At 38.3% G+C, this 18808-nt stretch overlaps 1 protein-coding gene across 1 annotated transcript in view; it reads right to left on the minus strand.

Annotated features, from left to right (window-relative positions):
- Nucleotides 1-8462: 8462 nt before the first annotated feature.
- LOC139732909 (zonadhesin-like) overlaps nucleotides 8463-18808 on the minus strand; it is a 49005-nt gene continuing 38659 nt past the window's right edge. Inside the window, exons 20-24 of the mRNA XM_071643747.1 lie at nucleotides 15042-15203; nucleotides 13362-13583; nucleotides 12636-12701; nucleotides 10791-10928; nucleotides 8463-10287 (exon numbers count right to left, since the gene is read on the minus strand). Coding sequence (XP_071499848.1) covers nucleotides 10127-10287; nucleotides 10791-10928; nucleotides 12636-12701; nucleotides 13362-13583; nucleotides 15042-15203 — 749 coding nt within the window. The 3' untranslated portion in view covers nucleotides 8463-10126. The remainder of the gene's footprint in view (nucleotides 10288-10790; nucleotides 10929-12635; nucleotides 12702-13361; nucleotides 13584-15041; nucleotides 15204-18808) is intronic.

Raw genomic sequence — 18808 nt, forward strand, 5'->3', positions numbered from 1 at the left:
AATATGTAGGCACCTATACATCTTTGTTGATATCTTTATCTCAGCCTTAATGTTGTCCTTCACGAAGAGAGAGAAACAAATTGCACGCAAAAGGTGCATAGAGAATTGGTATATACATGTACAAAGCATACTCTTCGGAGTTAATCAAATTCCGGGTATGTCACCACCCCCCCCCCCCCCCCCCGTCAAGCGGGAATATAGCAAAGACTTGAGACCTTATTACTAATTGTGATCACAATGATCATATAATTACGGCAAACATCGTTTATTAGTGGTTACAACCGAAAGATAACCATGGGAAGCTCTGAGCGTAATTATGCTATAACCTCACCGCCACACTAAGGGAAAATCTGTGTTGAAGGAGAAAGAAACATCGCTCTTATCGTTAGATAGGATATAAAACCGCGAGACAAGGAAATGACTACAGAATTGATGATCAAATTCCTTTTCCGTTCATACAATCAATAAAATTATACAGAACACAGGGGGAGGGTGGGAACTGCCAGATTTTACGCAAAATGATAGATACAGATGTGATGAACACATGTACTTCATGGTCAACTATAGTGTCACACATGCACACGCAAACTTCAGAGATGCGTTCAAATATTTCACAGTGGTACCACGCGTCCCTATACTCAAAAGCCTAGGGTGCTGCAGCACCTCTCCATTTCCGGCTCCCAGGGCCTGAATATAGACGTCGTAACACACGATCTGTTTCCCGCATGTGGTGAATAGCTCAAAGGAAGTATTTCCTGCTAGGTGTGGTACATGCTGCACCATTACCAAGTTTTGTAATCCACTAATTAGCATCTGTTTTCTGTTCTCTGCAATGCGCATTTATGTTAAGCTTTCGTCTCTCCCACATTTCATTCTGATTGGTCATTACTTTCATCTTTCTCACTAAACGGGGTCTAAAGATATGATTTGATATCAACTATTAAACAAGACAGTAAAAAAAAAAATAGATATGTCACGACGGCGTGTAGTATGCCTCCGCCATAATGCATGGTTCTCCAAATAGGTCTACAGTATGTCTTCACATAATATAATTGGCAACAATGAAAATGACACGTTTTTTCTGAAATGTGCTGCGTGTTATTCTCCTTGAACAAGGTTTCATTAATACAGATGTAAGATTAAATTGTTTAAGAGAGCTGGTATTCCGGGAGTTGAGCATTTTCACTTGAATTGACCTCTGAACCTTGCCCCTTGACCCCACGACGACCCACAATTCTTCGAACAATCACTCATTGGTTAACACCTATTTCATGGCAATACTTTGAGATAATGTTAAAATAGGCCTACGGGGAAAATTCTGACATTTTGAACATTTGCGCTTGACCTCAACCCCACGGCCAAAAATCAAAGATCTTTCCCTACAGAATCACTGTGCAGCAATACATGGTCTGCCATCTGTCCTCTGCAGCGGGACCTTCGGGTGGTAAAAAAGTCCCCCCCCCCCCCCCACTCGTCCAACTCGTTGTAACACATTACAATCTTGAGCTTGCCACACTGAAAATTATGGCGGAACTTTTAATCAAATAACTCCATAAAAACCATTTGTTTGGCAATATACCGAGATGATTCAGATGATTCCTACAATTATATTCCTATTGCACATCCCTAGGTCAGGTTATGGCTAGAAATCACATTATTTCGTCTACCCGAGATTTTGCCCCCCCCCCCGAAAAAAAATACATATGTATTTATATCCAGCTTATCTTCTTCTCCTATGTATAGCCTATATACAAGATCCAGATACCAGAGATCTATAGCAAATGAATTAAAAACAAGATCGGGTGGACAGACAAATGGATAGAAACTCAACCCTAAAACATTCGTAAAGGAAACTTCTTGCACACCTTTTTATCTTTTTTCTTTTTTAAATGCTTTCGCCATGAAATGCTGCCGGAGGCATTATGTGAGTGTTTTCGGGTTGTCCGTCCGTCCGTAATCAATTTTTTGGGATAGCGTAACTAGAAGACCGTTTGACGATCCAAATGAAACCTGGGCCCCGTCTTATAAAGCCTTCAAATCAATCACAAGTCCCCAAATCAATCGCAACTTGCATTGCAGCTCTCACAAAACTTGTGATTGATTTCTATCACAAGTCTTTATAAGACAGGCCCCTGGTATAAATATGTTTGAGTGGACAAATTTGTGTCTACCACATTTTGTGTGCACACGCTCAAGGTCAAAGGTCAAAAGACAAAGTCAAATTCTCAAAATTTCACTATTTCCCCATATCTATGCAATGCCTGAAGATATTTCCTTGACACTTGGTGTATACATGTAGGCCTACATTGTATTACCTGATAAAGATTCTCTATCATCGGGAAAGGTTTGTGCTATGGGTCAAATGTCAAATGAAAATGCTAAATTTCACTCACTGTTTCGTCATGAAACTTTAGCACATAATATACCTGTACTGCCTGGCAGTGATTTCCCTGGGACCATTTGGAGTCATGGGGTCAACGGTCAGGGGATTAAAGGGATGGTAAATGGTAATGACAGAGGTGAGGATTTAGCTTATAACAATTTGCAAGATATTTAGAAACTACTCTCTACAATTCTTACAGGGAATTGAAAGTTTATTTGATGAAAATCGGTTTTGAAATGACTGAGATATCCAAAAATGAAGGAAGACAAATTAGATCCGAATAGAAGTCGTAGCCTGTCGCATTTTGTTAGGATCTTTTTCTTATTTTGTGGATATCTCAGCCATTTCAAGATCAATTTTCATTAAAACTGCGAATTCCTCAAGTTCTTTCGCACTTTGTAAGAGGTAGACCCCTATCTCATTATCTCACAAACACACACACACAAACACACACACACACACACACACACACACACACACAGTTGGAACTGCAGCCCTGTCTAAACCAAAATTGTACCACCCCTTTAAATGCTTAACTTCTGAAATTACACTTTTCCACACCTGGGAGATAACTCATTGCTTTACGTTAAGCTAAATAAAAAGGGTCAAAGGCCAAGTCAAAATCTTCAAATCCTCGAATAATTGCTCCCTTTAAACAATATCGCCATATAGTAAACACTCGACACATTTATGACAAACATGTCATTTAATTTTTTTTTCACCACTCGTGTGAAACTATAGTCACATATTGTCAAGACGTACTACAGACCTATTGGGAGCGCCATGCATTACGGTGGAGGCATAACAGTTGCAATAGCGACATTTCGAGTTTTTCTTAAATTGTATGAACAATAGGCCTACATGTATTTGCATAAAGGCACAATTGGACATGCGACCAAGCTTTATACACGTCCTGCACCACGTCTCTATCATGCGGATCAGGGAGACGTTTCATGGCGTATCTAAAGGGCTCTGTTCGGCAGAAATGCATCCATGAATTTTCTCTAGACCATTAATGCGTAGGGGAGAGCGGGGCGAGTTGGGACGCGGGTCAAGTGGAACACGTTTCTGAATCAAAAACTATTCAACCAATCAGCGATTGGCTTATATCTACAATAAGCCCCTAGCAACCATACATCACACTAAGAAAGCCATGCAGTTCCGCAAATTCTAAGTATGTATAAATTGCTATTGAAAATTTTCCCCAAAATATGATATATATTTTTGAAATCAGGTTGATTAACCTGTTGTCTTTGTACATGTATTCATGATTTCAATGATACAATTGAAGCTGGTGGTGAGCCTTTAAATGATATGCAACTAATATAACTTGTTTTTGACAAATGCCTGCATGGTTACTGAGCAGTCGTACATATTTATGTATATGCCATGTGAGGGACAGTTGGGACGTGTCCCATTTGTCCCTCATAATAGCATTACATGTAAAAAAGTTGAGATTTTCAAACATGTTGTTCAAACTTGTTTTGTTGAAATAAAGATCATTTTAAAGTATGTTTGACTGTTTTCATTACCAATGTTTCATTACGCCTTCCAACTTTGACATTTCCGACATTTCTATAGGATGTCACACTTTACCAACACCGTCCCATTTCTCCCTTGCCGTTGTCCCACTTTACCCACGGGTGGGTCAACTTCACCCCCAAAATAAGTTTTTTTTTTCTTTTCATTAACTGCAGAAAATTGAGAACAGTGCCACCCCCCAGTTTATAGCTCTTTATGTAACCTACCATATGAACCTTCATGCAAGCCCGAAAGGAAATGTAATCCCCTCTTCTATAAAAAGATATAAGAAGAAAATCGGCGAACTTTAAATAATGTCCCACTTCTCCCCGCTCCCCCCTAAATGCTTATATGTGGATACTGTACACTCTAAATCAAGATCCCTATACATGAAGTGTTCCTTTCCAAAAAAAGGTACAAATTTCATTTTCGATGGTAAGGAGAACTAGAAATGTTGCTATGGCGACTGGTATGCATCCGCCATAATGGTTCTCCTATAGTACAATATAATGTCTTAACACTGTGTGATGCCAGTTTCACATAAATGGCAAAATATTTAAAATTACATGTTTGTCACAAATGTGTTGAATGTGTACTTTCCTTGAACTAGGTTTAATCGGATTAATAACAATATTGTCTATGAGTGCATGCATTTGAGGATGTTTACTTGATTTTTTAATCGTTTATAAGTCTATGCATTGAGAGATTTTCAAGTTATGGAAAAAAGTGTAATTTCAGTATCAAATAGTAAAACATTAGCATTTCAATCTGGCCTTTGACCGTATAACCCTAAAATTCCCAAGAGAATCACTGTCGGGTAGAAGAAGCATAAATATGTACTACGTTTCATGATGATACCTTGAGTCACTGTTGAGATATAGAGGAAGAACTGACATTTAGCACTTTCACTTGACCTTTGACCATTTGGCAAGAAACTTACAAGAAAATCTCTGTTGGGTAATACATGTATACACTAAGTTTCAAGAAAAACCCGACAGGCATTGCATATATATGAGGGGAAAAGTGACATTTTGAGGAGTTGACCTTGACCTTTGATCCATGACCCCAAAATTCCCTAGATAATAACTGCCAGTCAGTACATGCATATGTATTAAGTTCCATAAAGATACCTTGAACCATTTGTGAGATATAAAGAAAAAAGTGAAATTTAAACATTTTCACTAGACCTTTGACCTTTGACCACATGACCCGAAACTCTATTTGGAGATTTGACCTTGACCTTTGTCCTTGAGCACGTGCACCCAAAAGTTGATAGGCCAAACTTCACCCACTCAGACATATGCATGCCAAGTTTCATTAGTTTTTTTTTTTGGTTTTTTAGTAACGCTTTTCACAAAATTGATTACGGACCGAGGGATGGACGGACGGACAACCTGAAAACATAATGCCTCCGGCGACACTTCGTGGCGGAGGCGAAGGCATTAAACATGGATTTTAATTTCACATCTGTCTGCGCCTCCTCATGTAATAAATTCATGTCCCATAATAGCATCCCAAAAAAGGAACAGAGAGAGGGTGACTCGGTTTGATTGATTTTTTTAAATCTTTTTTTTTTTCGTAGATTTAGCACCTTGTGGAACAAAAATTTTTGCAAAGTGATGTACAACATGTAAATGCTGGTTTAGTGACTAGTTTCTGTGATTTAGTGCACTTTTCTTGAATGATTTGATAATGATATTACACGTATGAATTTACACATTTCTTCCAATTCTCCAAAGAATTTGTGTGCTAAGCAATGAAACATTTCAGTCAATAGTCAAGTACTAGTAATATGTGTATGTGGGTCATCTGAAAAGTTAAACAAGCAGGAAAGCAAGTCAGTTCGGCCTTACTCTGGGGTCAAAGTCAGGTTAACCACACAAGCTTCTGATTGCATCCTTCTTGATTTAGCAACTTTTGGAACAAAACTCAATTTTCATAGCCTGATATTCATATGTGTATATATATATATATATATATATATATATATTATAGAGAGAGAGAGAGAGAGAGAGAGAGAGAGAGTGAGTGCGAGAAGGGGTCCCGACCGTGTACAGCACCAGTGTAGCTCCTTCATTATTTATTCAGTGTGAGAAGAAGAGCATTCATGGACGTAGCTAGTGATCAACGTGTGTGTTTATTGCCGAGCTTTCGGTCTTGTTACAAACTTCACCAGGGCTGGACATGAAATAATACATTTTTTTTTGTTCACAAATGGACCTATGGATCAAAAGTTAGAAGTCATAATTATATGCACAGTACATTGGGCCCTAAAAGTTCATTGACCCCTGCCCGTGACCTTTGACCTTGCGGTGACCATCAACTCCCCAAGGTACATCTACCATCCAAGTTTGGTCACAAATAGACTTACGGATCAAAAGTTGTGGTCCATAATCAAAACGCGCCCTACAAACTTAACATTGGGCCCTAAAAGTTCATTGACCCCGGTCTGTGACCTTTTACCTTGTGGTGACCATTAACTCCCCAAGGTACATCTACCATCCAAGTTTGGTCACAAATAGACTTACGGATCAAAAGTTATGGTCCATAATCAAAATGCGCCCTAAAAACTTACCATTGTGCCCTAAAAGTGGGACCCCTGCCTGTGACCTTTGACCTTGTGGTGACCATCAACTCCCCGAGGGACATCTACCACCCAAGTTTAGTCACAAACGGACTTATGGATCAAAAGTTATGACCCATAATCGAAATGTGCCCTAAAAACTTAACATTGGGTCCTAAAAGTTCATTGACCCCAGTCTGTGACCTTTTACCTTGTGGTGACCATTAACTCCCCAAGGTACATCTACCATCCAAGTTTTGTCACAAGTAGACTTATGGATCAAAAGTTATGACCCATAATTGGAATGTGCCCTAAAAACTTATCATTGGGCTCTAAAAGTTCATTGACCCTGCCCGTGACCTTTGACCTTGAGGTGATCTTCATACTCGGTAAAAGGTAAAACTTTGTATGACCACTCTTCCCTCCAAGTTTGATTCAAATTGAAGCCCAGAGTACAGAGTTATTCAAGTTTTTAAAGCGTTACGGACAGACGACGGACGGACGTTGCAGGTGATCCCTTAACCCCAACTAGGCCGGGGGAGGGGGGCCTCCAAGGCCCCCCCCCCTCGACGTTCCGCGCGATGTATCGCTAATGCGAAAAGCTATCGCGGCGACGTTTCACGACTTTTTTCTTTCGAGTCTCCCGCATCTTTTGACACCAAATTTGCGATGCCCAGGCGCGCGGTTCCGAAGTTGCGCATAAATATGTACTTGCATGTCAGACCAAAAATTGCTCAAAAACATGAATTTGTGTACAATTTCAATGCAAACTGTGCTTACAGGCAAATTTCATAAAAGTATGATTATTTTGGGGTTTTATTGATTAAAATCCGTCAATAACATATTTTCTTGATCAGAACAATGTCCCGAACAAGTTTCATTGAAAAAACAATGAAAAACATAAAAGTCGAAAAACAAGGCAATACATAAGAAATTTAAAAAACAATTAAATACTTAAGAAAATTTTCTGATGGCACAATTTTTTTTCTTCACTTATACGTGTATTTGCTCAGGACACTAAAAAGAACATTTAAACAAAAAATGGGCCCATTTTGAGCTTTATTTAGTGATTTATACCAAATTGTCTGATTTCAAGCATGACTATGCATAAATTAGCATAATTTAGCATAAATGATATCTAACTTTAAATCTAACTTCGTGGTACTTTAGATTACATCATAGGCAATGTGTGTGCCAATTTTTGTCGCGATCACGCGGTCGATCGCGCGGAAGATTGGCATTTAATGCATTCCTCTGTTGTGACATTATATATACAATGTATAGTGCGAGAGAGTAACGTTCGCCTCAGTCTAATTTCTTTCAGTATATTATATACTTTCATAAAGTACATATATATATATATATATATATATATATATATATAAAGGCATGTAACATTCCATGCCCAAGACCTGGGTTTGATTCCTGGTGAAGACCAATTTTTCAACCTGTGTTTTTTCAAAAAAAAAAGAAAAAAAGGAGGAACATAAAAAGGGATAACAATTCTAAGCTATGCACCATCTTCTCCTTTATCATATCTCATTAGAGAGAGAGAGAGAGAGAGAGAGAGAGAGAGAGAGATCTGGGGTTGACAAGACCTTGTATTTCAATACACAAAAGACACCTCCTTACTCAGTTTGGAATACTAAGAATACCGATTGAAATTTCACAACAGAACAATTGTCAATGCAATCCAAATTGCTTCCGACGCACTTGACAATGTAGCAAAATTGAAAGTTTTTTCACTCTTCTAATAATTTGTTGTTGTTGTTGGTTTTTTTTTTTGGGGGGGTGGTGGGGGAGGGAATGAGGTCTTATCACTAGAAGTACAACATAAAATCTATTTCAAGTTACTAGTATCCTTTAATTCTATAATCGTCATTGGTATATGTGACAATAACTGTATTTTATGGTCGCAGGGCTAATACAAATAACAAACACACAGATGGAAAAAAACAGACACGAATCACACTGACCATTTTCTTTTTTGGCTTTTTTTTTTTCAATTTATTCTAAGCCCATGAAAGCCATCTGAGAAGTGAATAGTACATTTTTGTATGTTAACACCAAAAAAGTAGAAAACACCCACACATTGTCTACAGTCACTGCCAAAATAACCTTTTTTTTTTTTGCAGTCACATTTTAACAATTCATACATCCTCACTGAATACTGCTGTTTTACTTTTCACAGGAACTTCTTGGTATTAAAAAAAAATACAAATGTATCAACAGAAAGAACTGAGCTAATTCCTTGCACTTAATCGCAGCATTAATTTTCATTATGAAATCATTTTCTGACCAAATTGATGTCATCTTCTCTTAATACTTTCAAGAGCTACAAACCTTGAACTTCACATGCTACAGATACAGTGATGTGTGTTAATCATAGTACACATAACTCCAAGATACACATTAAAAAAAAACATGTATGTCATGAATGAGAGAAAATTTACAAGATCCAACTTAATGGATCTAAAATAACGGGTATCTGAACTACATGGATGCCCTAAAATTAAATGTTCTTTTTTTTTGTTTTTCAGTGACACACTCTCACACACACATACAAGATTAAATTACATATCCTGTTAAAAAAGAGAAAAAGTTAAAAGCTTGGAAGTTTGTGCAAGTCTCCTATGCAAAGCACAGCCTAAAAACTGAGACATCATATCACTGCAATGGTTCACTGATATCTGAACCTTTCCCTCTTTGTGGCATGTAAATACATGAGTGTCTATGTCACCAAGGTACACAGGCACCTGAACACACTCTGGAAAGTGCCACATCATGTAACAGCAGCAAATTAAAACCACACTCTTCACCAAGACATGCTCATCTGCTTTTCTATATCACAAGACCTTCTGTCAATTCCTTTTACACATGTAAAACTTGAAATAAAATTATGCAGTGTTTTCACAGAACAAGTACAAAAAGTTGGTAAAGACACAAATTGTGCAAATGACATTTTTTTTTCTTTTGTGTGTGTGTGAAGATAACTAAAATTTAAACACTGGGACAGGGCTGTATTCATAACCATCCCCAGAATCACGGAGGGTGCTGGGAGCATAGGGAGATATTTATATGTTACATGTACCTCAGAAAGTGACAGATAATAATTATGAAATAAGAAAAACTCTGATATTCACTCATGATAATGTGTGGAGACATCAAAGACACAAACATTTCATCCTATCATACATTTTAAAAAGGATTACGAAACAACCAACTATTTTACAACCTTAACCAATCATATTTGCTCTTCAGAATTTGATTCTACTTGGATTTGAATTAACATAAATAATGTTAGAATTCCTGAGAAATTACTGTTAATACCTCAACAAACGATCCTCTAAAATATGTGCCTTTGGAGAAAGGGTGAGGACAAGAGTTTTGAAGTATTTTTTTTAAACATACATCCCTCCATTTTCAACAGGTCAGCAGACAGACTTGACTAAAAGAGAGCAGATTCACAGAAATATTGATGGTGGTATGCTTTATGCCAACCTTGCAAATGAGTTTTGTGAGAGAATATCATATTTAATGAGAGTAAAAAACTTCTGCTCAGTTTTGAACTTTTTTTCCAGTTTTTTTTTTTCTTATTTTTTTTATCCCGTCGACAACTTCATCTTTGATGTCCGATTGTACTAGTTTGCATCTGCCTTTCATGCAATTGGACATCTGAAGCTGGCATCTGAAATGGCCAACTTGACGAAAGCACTGAGTTTGACCACCAGGACATTCTGGTCAAGGATGATTTTCTTCCTCCGAGGATCTACGTCCAGGAACGTATTGGGGCCATTCGCAAAGATGACGTAGCGTTGCTCTGTACCAGATAAATAGTGTAAGAGATTTATTTATCACCTGTTTAAAACCATACCCAAATCTGGGTATCAAAAAAGTGGACTTGCAATGAATGCTTACAACTTACAGTCTGCAGTAATGAAGTATGTAATAAGCATTGAGATAACGCAGGATAAAGATAATGCCATAAATAGGTCGTCATAAGATTCACTGAGTCTATTTAAAAATAGTATATATTTAGAAAACTCCGGGCGCAAAAGAAAGTGGTATAGTTTGCTCACCTTCATCTACAGAATTAAAATACAGTATAGACATAATACCTCAGCGTCATCCCAAAATACAAAAATCAAAACAGAACTAAATGAAACATAATCTGTTTCCATTCACCTATGTGACTGACTTTCAGTATGTGTGTATCTAAAAAAAAAACATTATCTTTGTTTGAATCATAATATGCCATCCATTAAAGAAAGACAGATAGAAAAAAAAAAGAGTTTGAAATGTTGACAAATAGTTCGGACTCACCCGTTTCAAAGAAAGGGGTACATTGGTCCGCCATCTCAAATTTGGTGATGTCTCTGGATTGAGCGTGTGGATTTTCATTGTACTTGAGGTCATTCAAAACTCTTGCTCGTCCATCAGGTCTTACCTTCACAAGGAAGACTGCAATGTAAATGAGAGAGATGATGGGAAAAATATAGTAGGTTGACATATATCAATTAAAACTGGTGACTGAAACGAAAGAATAATGAAAAATGACAGCTGGTCCTGAGGACTTTGTTATAACAGAAGTTGACAGTATGGTAACTGTTTCTAGTTGATAACATTTGCATCATACATTGTACATTGTACAGTATATAGCACCGTCATATGTTGTATCTAGATGGAAAAAGAGGCATCACAATTGTTAGGAAAACATTTTAAATGCAATACAAAAAATATCACTGAAGGTGATTAATACCCCCGCCCCGTGACGACAGTCTTACCCAAGGAATGATCTTTCCTTGATCTTCTGCCATTTAAATGCCGTTACCATGGCAACGCAGCTTCCGACACGTCCGAAAAATATGTCTTGCACATCTTCCCACCAAGACTATTGTGTGTGCCACATTTCATAAGCTTTTGTCAAAAACTGAGGAAGTAGTTCAATCCACAAGATCTTTTCTTGATCTTCCGCCATTAATATGCCGTTACCATGGCAACGCAGCTTCCGACATGTCCAAAAAATATGTCTTGCACATCTTCCCACCAAGACCAATGTGTGTGCCACATTTCATGAGCTTCAGTCGAATACAGAGGAAGTAGTTCAATCCGCAAGATCTTTCCTTGATCTTCTGCCATTTATATGCCGTTACCATGGCAACGCAGCTTCCGACACGTCCGAAAAATATGTCTTCCACATCTTCCCACCAAGATCAAGGTGTGTGCCACATTTCATAAGCTTTGGTCAAAAAACTGAGGAAGTAGTTAAATCCGCAAGATCTTTCCTTGATCTTCTGCCATTAATATGCCGTTACCATGGCAGCGTACTTTCGGGTACTGTTAAAAAATGCGTCTTGCACATCTACAACCAAAGGCACACATCTGTACCAAGTTTCATGGAAATTGGGCAAAAACTGAGGAAGTAGTTTGCAACACAAAATGTTCCATCATTTTGGCTCATAATATGTGAGCTGTTACCATGGCAACATACTTTTTGTCACTGTCAAGAAATGTGTCATGCTGACCTATATCCTAAGACAAACATTCAATATGAATTCCATGAGAATTGGAAGAACACTGATGAAGCAGTTTTGCCATGAAGCATTTTGCCCTATATTTTACCAATAACATGCCGTTACCATGGCAACGCACTTTTTGCCACTGCGGAAATATGTGTCTTGCACATTAACATATTCAGATGAACATCTGTACCTAATTTCATAAAAATTGATCAAAAACTGTGGGAGGAGTTCGCGACGCAAGATTTGTACCCATTTTTGCCCATAATATGCCGTTACCATGGCAACGTACTTTTGGGTACTGTCAAAAAATATGTCTTGCACATCTACAACCCAAGGCACACATCTGTGCCAAGTTTTATGGGAATCGGTTGAAAACTGAGGAAGTAGTTCGCGACGCAAGATTTGCAACGGACCGACCGCCCGACCGCCCGCCCGACCGCCCGCCCGCCCGACCGCCCGCCCGACCGACCGGCCGACCGTCCGCTGATTCCTATATACCCCCTTCAAACTTCGTTTGGCGGGGGTATAATTAAGAAAGAACGGATCCACTAGTGCCCTCTTTGGTAGAATGTGGGCACTCATTCATGACCACCCATACACTCAAGCACTCAAAGACACCAAGTTGAGCATTGCATGCTGAACTCACTGTGATCTGATCCGCACACTTTCTTCTCCATGTCCCCTGGTATAGCCTCAGAATAGATTGGGCATGCTGTGGTCATGGGGAAACAGAAGAAAAACACATAAACACGAAGACTTGTCATATGTTTTAAACAACAACAAAAGCAATCAACACCTATATACAGTAAGACAGTTACACCTGAACAAATACTTATATGGGATCTATTGCCCTATGGCAAAAAAAAAAAAATAGTGATTATATTAGCTGAAGGCTACATGAGATTTCTACCTCAGAAAATACAACATAACATACTTCCAGTGACTAGGCAACATCTCTCACTGATTTGAGAAGTCTGACCGCCATTTTGAACTACGTGTATTCTAATCTATGGGCAGTTTGCAACTTTTAATAATATTCACGCTACATCTTCTTGCCTGCACATTCACATTCATTGATGTCTTTTCACTTACTGATCCATATTTTTGTTACTTCACACCCTGCATGACTATGATAATGAGTTGATGAACCCACAACCATGTATTTCTATTGACTGCTACATGTCAGTGTAATCGAGAATAACCAAGAACTCACAACCATATATTTCCAATGACTGTTACATGTTAATAATAACCCTCCCCTTCAAAAAATAAAAGCAAAGCAAAGCAAAAGAAAAGAAAACAAACAGAGGATTTAAAGTTAGATGCAGGATATATGTCTGTCCCTGTATTGGGATTGTGAGATTTGACTTACGACTGAGAGTGCACATCTGCTCCATGACTGAGGGGAGGCAGACAGATCCCCCACAGCCAGAGTTTTCACAGCACATCTCCCCTGAAGCACAGTCCTCATTGGTAGAGCAAGCTGCCCCACAGGTCTCTGCTGCTTCAGTAGCAGCAGGGCACACGGGTACAGAGACACCGCTTGCCGGCAGGGGAGTTGGCTTGGGTGGGAAGAGGTCAGGATAAGGCTGGGCTAAAGCATTGGAAAGAAAATGAAAAGCAATAACAGCAAAAGCAACAAAACAAGGCAAGTGCCAAATTGTGTTTCGCCCATTCGCGTATAAGAAATTAATGTTAATCTAATTCCCGGAAATTCATTGACCCACCTATGACCTTTGACCTGGTGGTGACCTTCAACTCCCCAAGGGACATTTACCATCCAAGTTTGGTCCCAAATGGACAAAGGGATAAAAAGTTAAGAGCCATAATCGAAATGCGCCGTAAAAACATTGGGCCCTAAAATTTTGTTGACCCCTGTCTGTGACCTTTGAACTTGTGGTGATCACCCATTCCCCAAGGGAAATCTACCATCCAAGTTTAGTCACAAACGGACCTATGGATCAAAAGTTATGACCCATAACAGAAAAGTGCCATAAAAACTTAACATTGGGTTCTAAAAGTTCGTTGACCCCTGCTTGTGACTTTTGACCTTGTGGTGACCATCTACTCCCCAAGGAACATCAACCATCCAAGTTTAGTCACAAATGGAGTTATGGATCAAAAGTTATGACCCATAATAGAAACGCACCATAAAAACTTAACATTGGGCCCTAAAGTTCATTGACCCCTGCCTGTGAGCTTTGACCTTGAGGTGACCTTCATATATGGTAAAATGTGAAACTTTGTATGACCCCTCTTCCCTCGAAGTTTGATTGCAATTGAAGCCCAGAGTAAAGAGTTATTGAAGTTTTTGTAGCGTTACGGACAGAGGACGGACGGACGGATGGACGACAGACGGACAGACGCCGCAGGAGATCCCTTTAATCTCCCCTCACCTCCGGTGGGCTCGACACAAAATAAGGATAAAAATGACAATATATTTTTGATTGCTGAAGGTCAATTAAAACTATTTTTTGGCAAAATAAAACCCAAAAGCATCCCATGTTTGTATTAGGATGCTTATACATGAAAATACTGCACTTTACAATTAAACTTTACATTACAAATATAATAATGAAACAAAAGATAATGATTTTGCAGTACATATTACTTATGTTAAGCAAAGACTGCAGTGTGGCCTATTGCATCTCAACACCTCATTTTCCATAGAATTTATTCAACATAGTGAAATACCTTTATCAGGAAACTTTGAAAATAGATCAGGATTTTGGGAGATGAACTAAAGAGTTTAGGGCTTCAGCTTGAACTTTTTAAAAAAACAAATATACTACTAGTGATGTACATACTTAAAATGGATGAAGTGAGGATGACATACCCTGACACAGCTCCCATTCACATGTATATAACTCTCAACTTCCTTTTCCTCTTTTGACATGATGTCAAGAGTAGGTCATACCCTTTGCAGCACATTATCACAGTTATGAAAGGAAAAAGGGGTTACACTTGTTAAATCACTGACCAAAATTCTACTTAACTAATAAACAAGAGATTCAGGTCATATCTCATCCCTGCAGTGTGATAAGATACTTACGAACTGGGAAATCTGGGTAGTGGCAAACATGGCCGCATGAATTAGGGCAGCACTTGCGCTCTCCTGGACAGTCGTAATCACTGCTGCACTCTTCGACACAGGTCGAAGCTGAATCCTCCAATTGGAATGGACACCTGCCAATCTTTGGAGGACACTGGAACACTGTCATGTGGGAGGTAAGACAAAGGAGAAATAGAACCATAAGATTTTTTTTTTTTTGTAGGTCATGTACAGAACTTCATTGAAAAACAGAATTGAGAAATATACTGCTATGTAAATTAAAGTACAAGCTGTTTCTTTTCTAACCATAGACAACATTTTAAAAGAGTGAGGTAATATGCATAGCTGGACATAGTCATTCTAGGATTAGTACGTAAATGATCAACATGAAATTGATTAGGTAAATACAATCATATTCATGCTACTAACAAAGCTGCTGAAAATGACACAAAAGATATCATACTGAAAGAAACAACGGAACAGTCACAGGCAAATCCCTGGACAACACAAAGCAATGTGCTTTGATACCATGGCAAAGTCACTGTGAGTGACAAGATACGGGCTCGTTTCATTGAGACATGCAATTTTCCCTACTACACAGATAGATAGCAACTGTGCTTCATGTGATGCATTTGGTTTGGGTTTTGCCTTGGGTTCTATATTTCGGTGCTGTGGCTTTTTCATCAGCAATCTTCAATTATTAACTACAGCATGTGGCAATGTGAAGAAATAAGAAAAAAAAAGAAGAAGATTTCTCTGAGCTGAAAAGTATTCTTGCAGATAAAATTCTATACAATGGAAATATAATTTGTACTGCCGCAAAAACAAACAAACAAACAAACAAACAAACAAAACCCAAGGAAAATTCTCAGAAATAAATTCATCAAAAGATCAGGATCTTTCATGAGAAAATGGTACAAAATGTACAGTATTTTATGTACCATTGTGAACTGAAAGTGATAGTGACTAGGTTTAAAGGAAATATTGTGTAACAGTGCAGTATGGTCTTCTGACGTAAGTGATTTATGCTACATCTGTATGTGTGTTAGCAAGGATTGCAGCAAACCTTCAGAACATGGATGCATACACATTTTGTAGTATTGTTCCACAAAATCAGGGCAATTTTAAGGCTTTTTAACTGCAAGGAATGCATGAGGCAACGGGTAAGCTAAGTCACAAATTCAAAAGATCGGGATGGTGTACATGTGTATGAAACCTGATAGTGTTCATGAACCATTGCCATCAGTAAACGCTCAAAATACAATGGGTAAACAAAGGATGAAATTCATAACTTTTCTTTTCAATTCTATCATAGGTTTACAGCTTTTTTCCCTGGTACATATTTTATCGTAATACATGTATAACCAGAGACTCACAGGATGGGTCATTATGTACAACCAGAGACTCACAAGGGTAATCAAAGTGGATCAAAATGACAACTTTTCCCTTTAACACAATTCTATCACAGGTTTGTACCTTTTCCCCTTGCACATATTTTATCGCACTACATGTACAACCAGTGACCCACATCTAACACATTTCCCTGAATGCCTCATTACAAAAGTTTCCTTTTGACTATACCATCTCAGCATATCAACCTCACGGATGGTTGCACAGTCATGCTGTAAAACAGATTAAGACTTCATAGCAAGAGTGAGACTAGGATTTGACTTTCTTGTACACTGCATTCCCAGGGGTGACACAATTGTATGCCAACTCTCAAAAGGAAAACACCTTGCACTATCCAGAAAATTTGGGCTTTCTTAATATCAGATCAGCAAAAATTTTGCCCTTAAAGGTTTAGTCTATATTAGAAGTTCACCCAGTTCAACTGTGTTACTACTACTAGATTAAATATCACACTATCCTCATGAATTTGCCACTCAGTCCTTTTACCAGTTTGGAGCTGGTGCTGTTTGGAAAAATAACAGTTATCCCTTTAATAGTAAATTTTTACCACTGATAATGATTAGTTTGATAAGAGTCTGCTAGTGCGAGAGTTTAATCACAGACATCATGTTTCCATAACTGATAAGTGTCACCACAACCGTGTCATCTGGAGATGGCTAATATCAACCTTTAATGGGTCAATAGGAAGTCCACCTGCGAGGGCAGCATTCAAAGTCTTATTTATCAACGGATGTGGCCCACCTTCTCACTGCAGCCACCCGCTTCCCACTCCAATCCCAGTTTCTATTCCCACCCACACTTCTTTCAAGAGTTCAGAAATGAGGGCCAGCACACAAACACACACACACATTACTCTAAAGCAAGTGAAAAGAGGTAGAATCATTATGAAACACAGGTGTCACTAAAAGGTCGAGCCTTTGCCTGTTTTCTGGCCCACTGATGAGAGTACATTGAAGAGATGTTACAAAGTGTGCAAACACTTCACATTACTGAATGTGGAGGTGATTTCAGATATCACAAGTTAAGACTCAATGGTGCAAACTCCAGTTGGGGTGGCATTAATAACGTCTTGGTTCTTTGCTTTGAGAACAATGGACAGTTGAAAGCTGATAACTTTGTCACACTTTAAATCGGTCAGATGTACAAGTACAATACACAAGAAAGGAGTGAGATCTAAATTGTAGTATTATGCACACAGTACATAACTTGTAGACATGGCTAACACATGAAGCAGTACTAATGAAATAGTAAGACACACAGCATCATTAATAATGTTAGTCTTACATCATCAGCCCAAGAAAAAATATACAAGAAACAAAACTGGGACAAGAACAACTATAAGTTGACCTAATCAAAATACCAGCTGTGCGCGCTCCCTGGTCCAGGCACGTGCCCTGCCAGATTCACCTTTATCTTTCCTTTGTCTATTTCTGAGAGCACCGGTACATGTATCTACTACAGGTTTGGCTTTGCTGATCACTTTGCTCGTCAATAATAATAATAATAATAATAACAATAATAATAATAATAAAAATCAGTAAGCATACAATATTCGCTCTTGTTTGACGTGGGATTTGCTGTGGTATGTTGGATAAGACTCCGGACTCCTAAACAAGAGGTCTTAGGTTTACATCCAGATGAAACAATTAATTTTTTCTTCTTCTTTTTTTACCACAAGTGTATCTCAGCAAATTCTGTCTCACACCATAAAACATATTTATAACAAGCCCTGGGTCTGGGATTTTCTTTCAATGCTCTCATCAAGTTTTTTAACCCTATCCCCCCCAAAAAAAAAAAAAAAAAAAACAAAACAAACAAAACAAAAAACACCAACAACACCAAAACACATGCGCACACACACACACACACACACATTCATTAACCTATTGAGGACAGACTGATTTTGCGATAACACACATTTTAAATAGACCTTTCCCGAGTATTCTTGGGACTCGTCTTCAGCAGGTTAAATGACATTAAATGTGCATTTTTGCATTTCCACTCCTCCCTGAACAAAGGAAAAGGGATTCTAAAACTGGTGAAATTACGCATAATTCCACAACCAAAAGCAATAAACAAGGTACATTCTTCAGTCTACATCATGTACCAATTACCAACATGTGTACTTAATTTTTTCCTCCTTTTTTTGCCTCTGGAATCACAAACTCCTCTTCTGCAAAATGTACTGACTGATGTTTACGTTCTTATTTCTCCATCACCAACAGACATTAAAACACACAAAAGTAAAGATCTGGGATATAACTTAGGATGAGAGAGGAGCTGTAAAAGAGAATCTCTCCAAGGGGAAAATGAAACACACATATACATGAATACATGGGAAAAAATGGGATGTCCTC

This window comes from Diadema antillarum, unplaced genomic scaffold, assembly GCF_040938485.1.
Source record: "Diadema antillarum isolate AM-2024a unplaced genomic scaffold, OU_Dant_1.0 seq00000455_RagTag, whole genome shotgun sequence".
Taxonomy (NCBI): Eukaryota; Metazoa; Echinodermata; class Echinoidea; order Diadematoida; family Diadematidae; genus Diadema; species Diadema antillarum.